General features: G+C 37.7%; 1 protein-coding gene across 3 annotated transcripts in view; it reads right to left on the bottom strand.

Annotated features, from left to right (window-relative positions):
* The window catches only part of MAP3K20 (mitogen-activated protein kinase kinase kinase 20), a 152,880-nt gene that overhangs the window by 42,930 nt on the left and 95,785 nt on the right, over window positions 1–14,165 (bottom strand). For all 3 annotated transcript variants that reach the window (XM_090280777.1, XM_090280789.1, XM_090280784.1), the window contains exons 10-11: window positions 11,159–11,265; window positions 2,819–2,954 (exon numbers count right to left, since the gene is read on the bottom strand). In XM_090280777.1, the coding sequence (XP_090136903.1) occupies window positions 2,819–2,954; window positions 11,159–11,265 (243 nt within the window). The remainder of the gene's footprint in view (window positions 1–2,818; window positions 2,955–11,158; window positions 11,266–14,165) is intronic.

Below are 14,165 nucleotides of genomic sequence, written 5' to 3'. Positions count from 1 at the left end.
TTAGAGTGTTACCCTTTTCTCTGCTCTCTACTATATAAGTTTTCTTCTTTATGCAGAATTTTTTTTTCACTAGGAATTCTCCTTTTCACAGTGGATACAGACATTTATTTTCTACCTTATATAATTATTTTGAACAGTTAACCTGTTTCCATAAATGTTGGTTAAATTCATTTTGGGAGTAAAACTGTTTGGCTTTGGAAAGTGTTACTTCCTCTTTTTTTTAAAAAAAACATTAAGGCTTATATTTTTGGTGTTGTTTAAATGTGGGTAGATTTATGTCAATGTACAAATATAAAACAGTGGGGTGACCTTTACATTCTGCATGTAAAGATATTTTTAAGGGGTAATTTTCTAATTTTTAAATTAAAGTTGGAGCCAAGTTTTTAAAAACATATCCTACTCTATTAAGAAAAGACTGCTGAAGTGTTAGTTATCTAATTCAGCTAAGAAATTACCAGTTACATAGAAGAAATCGCTTTAGATCCTTTAAGACTGAAAATCGCATACTATTTATCCTTGTAGTCAGATTACCAAGCTTCTCAAATTTGTTTTCAATCATTAGATGCTCTCAGGAAACTCTTTGTGGCTTAGTTATTTTGTTATTTAATGATCCTTCCTCACATTATGTTAATATCTCCATAAATGTCTCTCAAGTATGCTTTTACTCTTAAAATAAGTTATTTTTCATATCAAGTTACAACAATAATTAAAAAATAAACATTGTTTGTATTTATGTATGAAGAATTCATCTTCCTAAATATCTCTAATCTTTTAATTTCAGGGAAGGAAACAGTTGTCCTTCCTTGAAATAAAATCCAATAATACAATTTTAAATGATGTATGTCAATGTTAAACTTCTAGAATTAAGATGAGGCTACCTACAGGAAATGTAAACCTCCAGCCACTTTCTTTTTCAAAGGTTTACTTTATCTTTCTCTCAGAAACCTTATTCAAAGTCATGTAGAAACTGATGTGAGGATAAAAGAAAATACCTATTTATAGAATGCCTGAGCACAAACTTGCTTTCCTTCAGAAATACCAGCTCTAAGCAGAGGAGACATTAAAAGCAAGTATGTAAAGAAAGAAAGCGTAGCCCTCCTAAGTAAAAAAAAGGGAAGAACATCTCAGCGCGATGGTGCTTCATGCTGTCCATTATCAGACAGCAGCCCCCCAGAGCAGCTCCTTCGCAGAAAGTTTTCTGGAGTTAAAATGCAGCATACAACCTACTGAGCACTCGGTGTTTCATTCTTTGTTACACAACTATGTTACTAATAATAGCAAGAACGTGTGCAAGGCAGCCCATAATTTCTTAGCAAAACTAATGCCAATAATCGAAAGAAAGGTTCTAAGGCATGCTCTACTAGGTGGTTTATAGGTTTTTCTTACAATGCTACATTTAGTGTCAGGCCATGCAATGTTTTACAGCTTAATATTTCAATGTACTTAAAAAACAAAAACAAAAACAAAAAACACCTCTCAAGAAGAAGGCCATGTTTCTGTCTCTCTTCAGTTCTGGGAAAAGCATTGCTCCCTAATGCAACCTTAGGGGAAAACTTTCTGCATTTGCCTGTTGGTATCAATTCAACCAGAACAGGAAACTTCCCTGGACAGAGCCAAGTTAAATTCACTGAACTTATACCATGTGCTACCCTTTTAATAACCATGAGAGTCTTATGGATAGCAATTCATTTCTTACTTTGGGATTCCCTGAATAACCAAAACCATTCCTGAAAAAGTTAAATCTCAGAATAAACATTTGCCTTCACTTTATCCCCCCCCTCTTTTTTTTTGGATATCAGGTTGCTTCTCTATATAAATTGGAAAAGGAGGCAAACTATTTTATTTTTCAGACACTAGAAAATGCTTCACAATTGGGCATTGGCTACTTAGTGGAGATTAAGACTTTTAAAAATAGGAAAGCTGTTTGGAGGTCACCAAGTGAAGGAAATTTGAGTATTTTTTTTGTATAATTGCCATAGCAACTATCAATAATAAGTTTAAAATATATAACAAATATATTTTTAATCTTACCCTTACTTGTTATTTTAAAGTGGAGAAATATGAGCCATTAAAAACCCTAGTAAAACCAATGATAAATTTATACTTCATTTCCAAAACGATAAATCATTTAAAATAGAAAAGAATACTGAAATTTTATTAGAGTTTAGTATATCTTGTTAATATATAAGCTCAAGTTAACTGTGTATAAATAGCACAATCCTTAAAAATGATTACCTTCCTCAAATTACAAGGCTTGGAATAAACTGAGAGATTTCCCAAGTGTAATAAATATTGGAAACTTGTCCCGAGGGAAGTCTTTTTCCAATCTTTTACTGCCCGTGATCAAAATGCTAAACTGAGTAAGGAACGTTAATGCTTGTCATCTACATGTCATTAAACTAGCTTTTAGAAGAAAAATTTGGTTAAGTTATGCCCTGGTGTTACATTTTTAAGTTATTGATGAACTTGAAAGAGTTAAACAGCATTAAGGCACATGTTCTGGGCATCTAGCAGACAGTGTGAAAATATAATGGATTTTATTTTTGTAATTCTAATATATGAATGCACTGACAGAATAACAGTTCTTAGGGGGAGAGCCAGAAATAGGATAGGCTTTTCTTAGAAATTTCTGGCATTTTGTTAATTGATAGGAGACGTGAGCTTGCTCTACTTCAGTCTAAGTGTGGGCTCTTCAATACCCAGGTGTTAGGCAGAAAGTGAGGAGGTGGCAGGGGAGTGGGGAGAGCTGCCAGCCAGGCCGCCATGCTCAGCGTGTCTTCTAAGAGGGGGGTGGGTTCGCCCCGTGGGGGACACTCACCGGGGTGTTGGACTGCTCCGTTAGTTTTTGCTCCCACATCTTCAGACGCCTTTCTCGTTCTTTGAGTTCCTGTTCTTTAAAGCTGAGATCACGTTCTAGTTTCTTCAGCCTCTCAAGAGTGGCTTCAATTTCACACCTGCAGAGAGAGGGACAACTGGTATAAGTCTCAGCTTTGCTCGACAGGTGCATGAAACGCTTAGTGGGTCCACAGGAAGGCTTAATCAAGGCAGAAGGCTCTTACACCAAACAGCAAACTATCAGAGAATAACAAACCTTTCATAGCTTTCAAAGTCAATGGGTAGTTTCTAGTTTGGAAAAATAAGCTCAAAATGCTTTAACAAAGCATTGAAGAGCCCCTGGGGTGGAATTGAAGCAACAGAGCTGGTGTTCTGGTTTAGACATTTAATAAATGCTTACATTCATCTAGCTCTTTACAGTTTACAAAGGACTCATATAATATCTCATCTTATTCTCATAGTAGTTCCAAGAAACAGGTGCTAATCTCATATATAAAGAGATGAGAAAATGATACTCAAGTTAGGTGATCAATATCACACCACTAGTAAATTCACATTAGCCTATTCACTGGCTGAACAGCTTAAACAATCAATTGATTAAACTATTTCCTCAGTTTTAAGGGATGATGGTTATCTTACATCAGGGATTCCCAACTGGTCTGATCCTAATAATTACCTGTGCAGCATGTTAAAACAAAACAAAACAACAACTCAGATTCCTAGTACCATTCCTTAGAGCTCATGATTCAGTAGTGTTGAATGGGGCCCAAGAATTTCCATTATTTAATAAAAGATCTAGATAATTTTTATAATCAGGCAAATTAGGAAATCCTGGGCCAGATGTACTCTAAAGTTCTTTTTAACTGTAATAATCTTAAAAGAAACTTCCCTCCTTAGTCCCCATAGGCGGCCAACCTCACTACTTGGAACAATATGTCCAGTTAATAGAAACCTGTCCTTTATAGGAACTGAAACTGATAAAATGGCTCAGTGCAAATTTTTTCCTCCTTCAGGGCTATCATAATGATTGGGTCTAAACGTATGCTATGAGAGCTGGAGGTCATTTCCCTTGAGTTTCCGAAGAGCTCGTAAGAAAAACAACAGTAATGCAAAAATGAGAGAAAGGAGAGAGAGAAGAGGGATGGTGGGTGGGGGGAGAACCCGAGGGAAGAAGGGCTGGGGAAGGCACACAGGGAGGAGGAGGAGGCTGGAGACAGGTGACCCATGGGTTAGCTGTTGCGTCCCGCCAACAGGTGCTTCCAGGTGCCACTGAGGCAACCCTGCGCGGTGGGCTGGGTCATGCCCAGATCCAAGTTAGTGAACATGCGTAACCACGGTCTGCCTTTTTTATATCCAGGGAAAATAAGAATAAGTGCACAGCTTACTCCAATGCCCTTGAAAATGAGAAATAAATGAAGGGGAACAAAAATGATTCTGGGTATTCGTTGGGAGATCCCGACTCAGGGAATAGCTGTTGAGGTGGGTCTGGATTTGGGTCTGATGCTTTACTTCCCTAATGCCATTTGAAAATTATAAAACAACATAGCAAAGTCACACTATAGTTCCTAAAGAAAGGTACTAAATCAGCTACCTTCCAAAATTATAACTATCATAAAATCCAAATTTTACCCTTGATATTTTCAGACATAAATATTATGCCCATTCATAAATGTTTGTTTTTAATTTACAAATGGAGAATTGAAAGGGAAAAAAATCAATGTGAAAAAGCTTAGGGGCGACTTTCACAATAAAGAAAGCAAGAGCCACCTTCAGTCAATGAGAGGGAAAGAGGCAGACACTTGGTGGTGAGAGCGGCGGTTTCTGCCAAGCCACTCCCGACTCTCCTGCCAGGGAGACTGAGCTCACTGATGTTCACTCTGATCAGGGCAAACGCCAAAATGTATGTAATTTCACTTGTAGTTGAAGGCAAGGATTCATCTCGAGTCCCAGCTCTGGGAGCCCACTGTGACCAACCGCTAGGTAGGCTGGAAGCTGTGACTCAGGAGAACAGACACTGAGAGTAAATATTCTCCTCCTCCTCTGTCTCCTTCTCAGCCTGCCTCCCAGGCCTGGCCTCCAAACGCTGCTCTGCTGGACGCCCCAGGGTCCGGCCCAGTGCTCAAGGGCGCGAGCCGTGGGAGGGTGGCCCACACCCCAGGGCAACGCAGGGACAGCGGCTCCCCTCGCTGTCCTCTCGTTTAGGTTGATGCATCATTTAGCATACAAATGCATCTGCTGATGTAATTCTATAACTTTCCTGTTGTAAAAAATATGGTTTCAATGTTTTAATTGATGAAAATTACAGTCTTACTCCTAAACAAAATCTAACCAAGGTTGACTTCAACTAGTATCAATTTTCCATAGGCTAAAAACAGGCAATGAACCATAATTATCTTCTTTTATTAGACAGAAACTTACTGTGAAGGAAAAGGTCCATTAGTAAAAAAAAAAAAAGAGCTTTATTATATATACTATTATATGATATGAAGAAGCAGCAAAGGAAGAGCGTGTCAGCCTCCCTGTTGACCAACCTGAAGAAAATTAAATATAAGTCCATATGCTCTCGTATACTGTAAAAGAGAAGATGAGATGGATAGATGATCTGTTTCAAATGACTATTTATGTCACTGAAAAGCAGTGTTTCTCTCTGAACCTTTGGCATCTTTTGAGTTGGGCACTTGTATCAGAAAGTCTGTGTTTTCTACTTCCAGAATTCATCTGCCTACTTTTCCATCTACCCTGGCTGGTTTAGCTCAGTGGATTGAGCGTCGGCCTGCGAGCTAAGTGTCGCTGGTTCGATCTTCCAGTCAGGGCACATCAGAGAAGGAAAACTCTGATTCCAAAAAACCTCCGCTGCCTTGCGGCATACCTCTTCAGGGGAAAGGCTAAGGGAGTAAACCCCGACAGAAAATCCGGAGCCGGAGTCCCTAAGGCGGTTTGACGTTGTAGTCTAACACCGGCAACTCCTGCGGCGCACCTGAAGCCAAGCTGTATTGACTCCGTCTTTCCCTTGGACCCTTCAGCTGCGAAGAGAGGGGGGGTCTGCTGCATGGGCAACAGCAGACCCTCCATAGCACCCTGCCCAGGCTCTGTAGCTTCAGCTTCACTGGAGAGGACACTCCAGCGTCATCTCAAGATGTCGATTCAACACGGGAGAAGACAGATACCGTGTCACTCCCGAGTCGGACTGCACAACCATTCTCGGCGGTGCAGATAGACTCTTGAGAAGCTACACCATCGTCTCTCGAGACGGACGGCTGCCGCCGCCGCCGACGATTATATGATAACTATATAATGTGTATATATTTGGTTTTACGTATTGAATTTGTGCTAATATCCGTATTGCAAAGACTAATTTTTTTGATCTTTGTTTTTTGCTTTTAAGAAGTCATGTCACAGTGAGAGTATTTTGAACACCAAGGAAGACCACAGCCAACAGTGTCTGCCAACAGACAAAGGTCTGAGGGCCCCATCACAGCACCAGGCAGCTCACTGAGCATGGATGCCCACGGGCCCGCAGACCGCCATCCCACGGGGGTCATGAAAACTGAAATAGGATGACACTCCGTTCTTAATGCTCGTTGTTAGTAAGTCAACAGGAGGAGAAACAAGCCGAAGATGTGATGAACAAGGAACTGACGCTAGATTCCTTTCCTATCATTTACTATGTCAAAGTTAAGAACATAGTTTAGGTGGTTTTTAATAACCTAGTTTCAAAAAGATTTTCCAGAATCATCATTTACTTTTCTAAAACTAGATGTTCCATCTGGTCTTTGGGTAGAGGAAGCTCAACCAGAAAACAAGCATTTGCCAGAAAGCCAGAGCAGGTCTGGAATCTCCCTTCACTGTGACTTTAATTTGCAACACATGCATAGGACAACAGTCACATGTTTCAGACCCCAAAGTCAGGGAGAGAGAGGAGTGGTTCGAATGTGTTGTCTTTTGCAATATTCAGATTATCTGACAAAACATTTAATGCTTTTCAGTACCTGGTATATTGAGTGAGGTGGTTGCTTTACTTTAATCATAACCTATAACGATCAGGCCCTACAATATTTCTCTTCACTAAAAAGGAATCTAGTCAAGTGCACAGGGCATGCTAATACCTGGATGGCACAACACTGGCCGCAAGTCCTGGAACAGCACTGCACAGTGTGTGTGCCCCCGCACGCCTGTGGGACCGGCCAGTCCGGCTTCCGCTCCTGGCTCTGTCTTATACAACATGTTCTTGGGCAGGTTACCCAACCTGTCCATGCCTCGGTTTTGGCATCTGTGATGTCAGGGCTGCTATGTGGATTAAGAAAGATAATCCAAATAAAGTATAAGTATCTGGTAAGAATGTAATGTATGACAGCTGTGTTTACTACTGTTTCTAATTAATATTGTTACTGGTCCCCATGTTTTTAATCAATGCCCAAGTTCAGATAAAATAGCTCTGCTGTTACTCAAACAGAGGTTTAGGGGTTCAGGTAAAGATCTATGTTTTCTCAGCCCTCAGGATTAACTAGTTCCTGAAAGAAAGTCAATGGGGCAGCTTCCTAGGCAACTATTCACCTTTTACTAAAATACATTAGCGCTTTATCAATTTTATTCCCCTCACCTTTTCATCTTGAAGCATTTAAAACATTAAATTTATTATTCAGCTAATCCAGGTAGGTTTATTGTGGAAAATGAAGATGTACAAATAGAAAACATGCTTTCATAATCTAATTATGCAATGATAATACTGACCTTTTGATACTTTTCTCTATGTACACACACACATATATACATAAATATATGTTTTATTTTACAGAAATGAAATAATTCTAAACATACTGGACTGTAGCCTCTATTTAAAAAATTTTATCAAGTCTCTAGTATCATGAATTGCTCCATACTATTCTGTGAATGGAGACATAATTTTTAAAAGCTACACAAAACCCCCAAATCTCCTTTTATTGCACTTTATGCCCCTTCCAGTTTTACAATTCCAACGATGGATGGGTCATATATTCTTGCATAATATTCTCATTCACGTTTTTAGGACCATCTTTTCTAGAAGGATAGTATTTGCTCACCAAAAATGTACAAGAAAATTTATAACTGGGTGTTTTCATAATATAAATTTTTGTCAATTTGTCAAATGAATTTCATTCCCTTATATTATTTATTTGATTGCTAAGTGAAGTTGAATATATTTCATCCATTTCTCAGCCATTGGGTTTCTCCTTTTGTGAAATGCTTTTTCATGTTCTTTAGTATGATATTTCAATTAAAATGTTATTTCAATGACAGTAACTCTATCTATCACAGTGGTTTTCAAAGTGCAGTCTGGGGACCCATGAAAGCTTTTCAACGGATTTGAGAGGTTAAACTAGTTTTCAAAGTAACCTTAAGATATGATTTGCTTTTCCTACTCTCATTCTCTCACAAGTATATAGATCTTTCCAGAGGCTTCATGACATGTAACAGCACTGTAGGCTGAATGCAGAAGCAGGATTTATTATAACCTTTTAAACAAATCAATAAAAACATATTTACATTTTTCTCAGTTCTAATTTTGATAACTACTGACAGATGTAGCATTTAAACAAAAGCTTTTTGGCGTCCTCAATAATTTTTCCAAGTATAATGAAGTCCTGAGACCAAAAACTTTTAGAACTGCTGATCTATCATACACGAAAAAATGTTGTAACAGTATGGCATTTTTTCTGAAATATTATTTATGAAGGAGCATATTGCTCTTGGCCATACTTTCCCCTTGTTTTCTAATTTTGTTGATGTACTTCAAAAGACCCCCCACCTCAAGGGTATTAAAAGTTGCATTAAAGTCCTCAGAATCCTTTGGATAAGAGATCAAAGAGCATTTACTCAGGGAATCCTTTAATTATATCCTCAGCTCGATTAGATTTCATGGTTATATCCTCTCAGATGTCCAGTACTTCACTGACATAATATTTCTCAAAATAGTAATGAGATAATTATTTGTGTACTTATATTTAGTAGTTTAACCCTGGGCAGTCCATGAGCGTTGGACTGTTCTGCTCATCCCCAAACCCCGATACCTGGAAGGTCACCTTGCCCCGGCAGAAGCTCAGTGAATACCTGAATGAACACACGTGAGAACAAATTTGGTGTGACAAACAAATTAACTTGTGTATTTATATTCTCTTGTGTAATATCATATTGTCTTTTTATATTATTAGCACCATGGCATTCACTTCCCCAAATATTTATTGAGCAACTGCTATGGCCAAGGCACATTCTAGATGCTGCAGGTACAGTGATGAACAAAAGAGATGATCTGACCCTGTTAGATTTTAGCCAGTGAGGCACATGTTAAACACACCGTAGAATTACTTGCTCATTCCAACAGCAGTAATGGGCTATCAAGAAGATGCTCTCCGAGCAGGTAAGGTAGAACCTCATCTAGTCGGGGGTCAGGAATCACTTCCGAAAAGACATGTTTTTTGAGCTGCTCTCTGGCATGAGGGGTGGTGTTTTAAACGGGGATGAGTTTTATTCTATTTTTTTAAGTTAAATTTTTATTGAAGTATATAACATATGTACAGAAAGTATACCTATCTAAAAAGTGCAACTCAATACATTTTCACAAAGTGAACACACCTTTATAACCAGCACCCAGATGAAGAAGTAGATTATTAGCTCTCAGAAGTCCCCTTAATGCCCTTGTCAGCCGCCCCCACAATGCAAAGAAAATGACGTCCTGACTCCTAACACTATAGCACGGATGTAATTTTTAGTGGCTTTGCAATAGTCTACAAATAGACCACATTTTATGTAACCATTTCCCATTTTTCTAGTGTTGGGCCTTGAAGATGCTTTTTATTTTTAACCATGACACCCTTTGGGCATGCATCTTTGTCTGCATCTCTACTTTCTTAAAACTCTTCCCTAGAAATGGTGTTTCTGGGACAAATCGTATGAAAATTTTAAAGGCCCTTGATTCTGATTGCTTGTATCAATTTACAATTCTGCCAGCAATGTGTGTAAGTGCCTGCCTCACTGTCCATATGCTTGGGGGATATCAGTGCTTTTAAAATCTTCACCAGTTTGATAGGTAAAATGATATTATCCACTTGATATGCTTTGCATGTTCTAAACTGTAGTAAATTTAAAACAGAACAAACTACATTTTGTATAATCTCTGAGTGAGGGAGAAATATACATGTATTGAGGGACTGAAAGCCAGAATTAAGGACAGACTGATGATACTCTTAAGATGTGGCTGCTGAAGCCAGAATAAAGTGTGTCTCATGAGTCTTACTAAGTGTTTTTGGCCTCTGTCCTAAAGCAATGCAAACTCCTTATATGGATTTAAAGGGGGAGTGATCTGTTTAGATTGTGCTGAACTCTTATTGTAGGAAACAAAGATTACGTACATGTTTTGCTTTGTTTATTATTTCAGCCCAGAACAAAGTCCTTCATACCTAGACTAAAGCAGACAGCATGACTTTTGTATCCCTAAATAAAAATTTATTTAACTCACTAGACTTTGACAGAAGTTTCAAAAGAATAAAAGTAAATAAAGTTATTGTAAAACAACAACCAAACAGCCTAAAGACATGCCTAATAACAGGAGAAAACAACTCTCTCCTTTACAAAGTGCACGCAGTATTCATTTGGCACCAGCAGGCGGCGCAATGCATCACATTACCGCCAAGGCTCTCAGGAGCAGAGAAGTCGTTACTTAAATCTCTGCTGAGTCAGGGAGGAATAATGTCAGTTCCCAAACATGCTATTTATATTCGTGCATCATGTGACCTGGCTCAAATGTCTCATCCCAGGGTTACTTCTTCCACTCTCACAATACAATTTTCTCATTACTAAACTTGTTTTACACTTGACACAATTTAATAGGATTTATAACATCAAAACTTTTCTTTTCTAAATGTTTTTAGAGCTTCTCTACCTCCTTCATCAACGTACAGTGCTCTCTGCAAATTTCCAGGCGAACAATGTTTTTACTTCTCACTGAAGAGAAGCCAAAGCTTCCTGACACAGAGTGTACACAGAGAAATGTCTGGTAACTGTCTTTGGTCTCAGAGCATATGATTTCAATAATCTTTCCAAATACTGACACAATGTGATAAGGCGACAAGCTTAGAGGAACACTCTTTTTTGCTTACCTATGAAATGGAGGACTTATCAGATCTCCAAAAAAATTTAACACGAAAACAAAACAAAACAAAATGCCCCAAGTTCTAAGCTATACTTAGAAATCAGAATTGTCACCAAGTTTTCTGGTTGTCGTCTTCGCTTTGGTTAGTCACGGTCCTATAAAGCCAGAGGACGTGACTGCTGAACGCAGCCCACCTACCTCCATTCTGCCTTGTTGTGCAGGAACGAGTTACACTGGTCGGGAAGGTTGGTGTCATTTGACATGGACTCCAGAATTGAAATGATCTGCTTGAAAGATGGCCGTTTCTGAAGAAGAGAAAATAACCACTCTTTGGGAATTAAGACAGCAGGTCTTCAAGAGAAAATCTACAGGCATACTAGTAAGCCCAACCCACCATAACAAAATAAAATATGATGTAATATCTTGATCTAGTTATTTTATAACCATAAGACCACCTAGGTTTAGGAAACTGTATTCCTTATTTTCAATCAATTAATTATTCATAAGAGTAAACTCATGTCATTTTTCTATTGTGTGGCCTAAGGTTGGAATCATTACAATTTTTCTTCCGGTAAGGGAAATGACTAATTCTCTCTTTTGGGTATGATTAAGGACTCCTAAAAAGCAAAAGTTAAGTCCTTTAAAAATCTATCTATGTAATAAAGCAAGTATGTAAAAGTTAATGGTAGAGTCTAGGTGGTAGGTATACCAGTGTTCAAGTGTTCACTGTAAAATTCTTTCAACTTTTCTGGATGTTTGAAAACTTTTATAATAAAAATGCTGCAGAAAAGATCTACTCATCAATTTACCGGAACTAACAAAATTCCCTGAACCAGCTGCTCAGAAAAATTTCCCAATTTTAAAGCCATCATAATTCATTGTTTTCAATATTTATTCCACATTTTAACTAACTTTGATGCTGGGAAATGCTAAGGTACTCACTATTTACTAGAAATTGAAAAGGCAGTGGTTAGGGATATTTCTTTGCTAGCAATAACTAGACTAGTCTCTCTTTACAGTCAAGCCAGGGTTGAGGGAAAAGGTTAAAACAAAAATGGAGAAAGATAATAAAAGGATGGTGCACATTCTCTCTTCATGCCTCATAATTATACCATTTCTGAATAAATTACAGTTGCAGCAATTAAAACATGCATTTTTTTTTAAGAGCACAAAACAAAAAGAAACAATGTTGAGGTGGCTTGCTCTCAGGACTTGAATGCTTCCTACATTAAGAAAGGCATTTTTTTTCTATTTCTTAGGAGTATAAAACTAATACATTTATTTTGAGTTCTTTTTTTTCCTGAGTACTTTTAAGGGTGTGTGTGCGTGCGCATACCTGTGTATGTGTGTGCAAGCTTTTTTTTTAAGAGCAAAATATTACTGATGTACACCAAACCTTCTAATAAGCAAAAAAGGAAAGTGCTGTAAGTAGGAAATTTGAAAACTATTGTTTGTCTTCTTTTGACTTTATTCTCATTTTAATTCCTACCACTATGTGTCAGATTGTAAAAGGAAAATATTTCAATTATTTGTACAAGAACTAATTATTTAATAAACATAGGATTTCAATTTTGCATGAAAAAGCAGCAGAAGGAATTAATGAATTTTTAAAGAATAATACTTTTTCTACATAATCATGCTTGAAATAAGGTGAAATTCTTTTGTAATTGGACGACAGATACCCCTAGAAAAGAAAAACCTTGACTTTACCATTAGAATATGCTCTCAGATAGAAATTATCAAAGTGAACATTTAAAAAAGTAACAATAATGCAGAATTTCATGGTAATATTTTATGTGTATTCTTGTTACAGAATACAAGATCTGGTCTAAGAACTTATGTAAGTTCCTCTGAAGGAATTTAGTTTCCTTTTAGATATGTTCTAGACTTTGCTTACTTAAAAATCACAACAAGGAGCACTTATTAAACATCTGCACACAATATTTCTTTGGTTATCTTCATTTTATAGATAAGGAAAATTAGTCTCAGAGAAGTATAAATTGCCCAGTACCACACACAAAGAAAATCACAAAACCAGGGACTAGGCACTTAAACCCTTCAAAATGTTTTATCATATGAGGGTAAGATATTACTTCCTTTCATATTCATGGCTTTAACTATTAATTTTTTCTTATTTAGAAATGTCACTTTAGAATTTGAACCAATACCTACCTTTAATTTTCTTTTAAGATTTTATTTATTTATTTTCAAAGCAAGAGGAAGGAACAGAGAAAAAAAGAGAGAGAAACACTGATGTGCAAGAGAAACATCAATCTGTTGCCTCTCACATGCCCAAACTGGGGAACTGGCCCACAACCCAGGCATGTGCCTTGACCAGGAATCAAACTGGTGACCTTTCAGTTTGTGGACAATGCCCAACCCATGGAGCCACACCACTCAGGGCTACTTCCTTCTTTTCTTCAAGAAAATATTTTGAGCACCTAGGGTAGGCCCTGGAATAACACCTTTCTCTTGTATACATTTCTTCCTCCTCATTGCAAAAGAACATTTTTATAGCTGAATATTTTAATATAGGGGTTAATATTCTGAAGTCTAAGGACTGAAAAAATATTTTAACCAACCATTATATGTGCACAGGTCTGCCATGTTCTGTTGAAAGTCTACATACTTCTAGCCCAAGAACTAAAATGTGCCTCTGAGGAAGTAAACCTTGGTTGCCACAAATTGGGCATCTACCTATGCAATTTACATAAGGTACTATAGGGAAACCCATATCAAAATTAGCTCTACTCTCTTACAGACCCTGCAATCAATTTAGGAAGAAAAGATATTTTAAAAAATACAACAGTGCAAAGCAAGGTACTAGCCCAGACTGTGGTCCAGAAAAAGGAATACTAATTACGAGCCAGGGTAAACAGAATAAGCAGGGAAGCCTGATGGTGAAGTCACAAGGGAAGAAAGGAAAGAAGGGAGAGCACATTTAGCAATGAAGGTGTGGAAAGTGTGTCTGGAGGAGCTCAGCAGTGAGAGCTGGGAAGTGGGGCTGCAGCTGGGTGGATAATCAGGTCACGTACAAGGGCCATGTATTAGTTTTGTTAGAATGAAATGTCATGAATTTAGGGAATAAAAATCAATCAAACTTACTTTATATTTCACATGGCTAGAACACAAGATTCCTTTGGTCCTAAGTTAGTTCAGCTTAGTACACATTAAAGACATGCCAACTTCATGGCCTAACGTCCTT

This window comes from Furipterus horrens, unplaced genomic scaffold (genome assembly GCF_987537825.1).
Source record: "Furipterus horrens unplaced genomic scaffold, mFurHor1.1.pri manual_scaffold_1, whole genome shotgun sequence".
Taxonomy (NCBI): domain Eukaryota; kingdom Metazoa; phylum Chordata; class Mammalia; order Chiroptera; family Furipteridae; genus Furipterus; species Furipterus horrens.
Note: the sequence above shows the minus strand (reverse complement) of the source record. Positions and strands in the feature narration are given on the sequence as shown.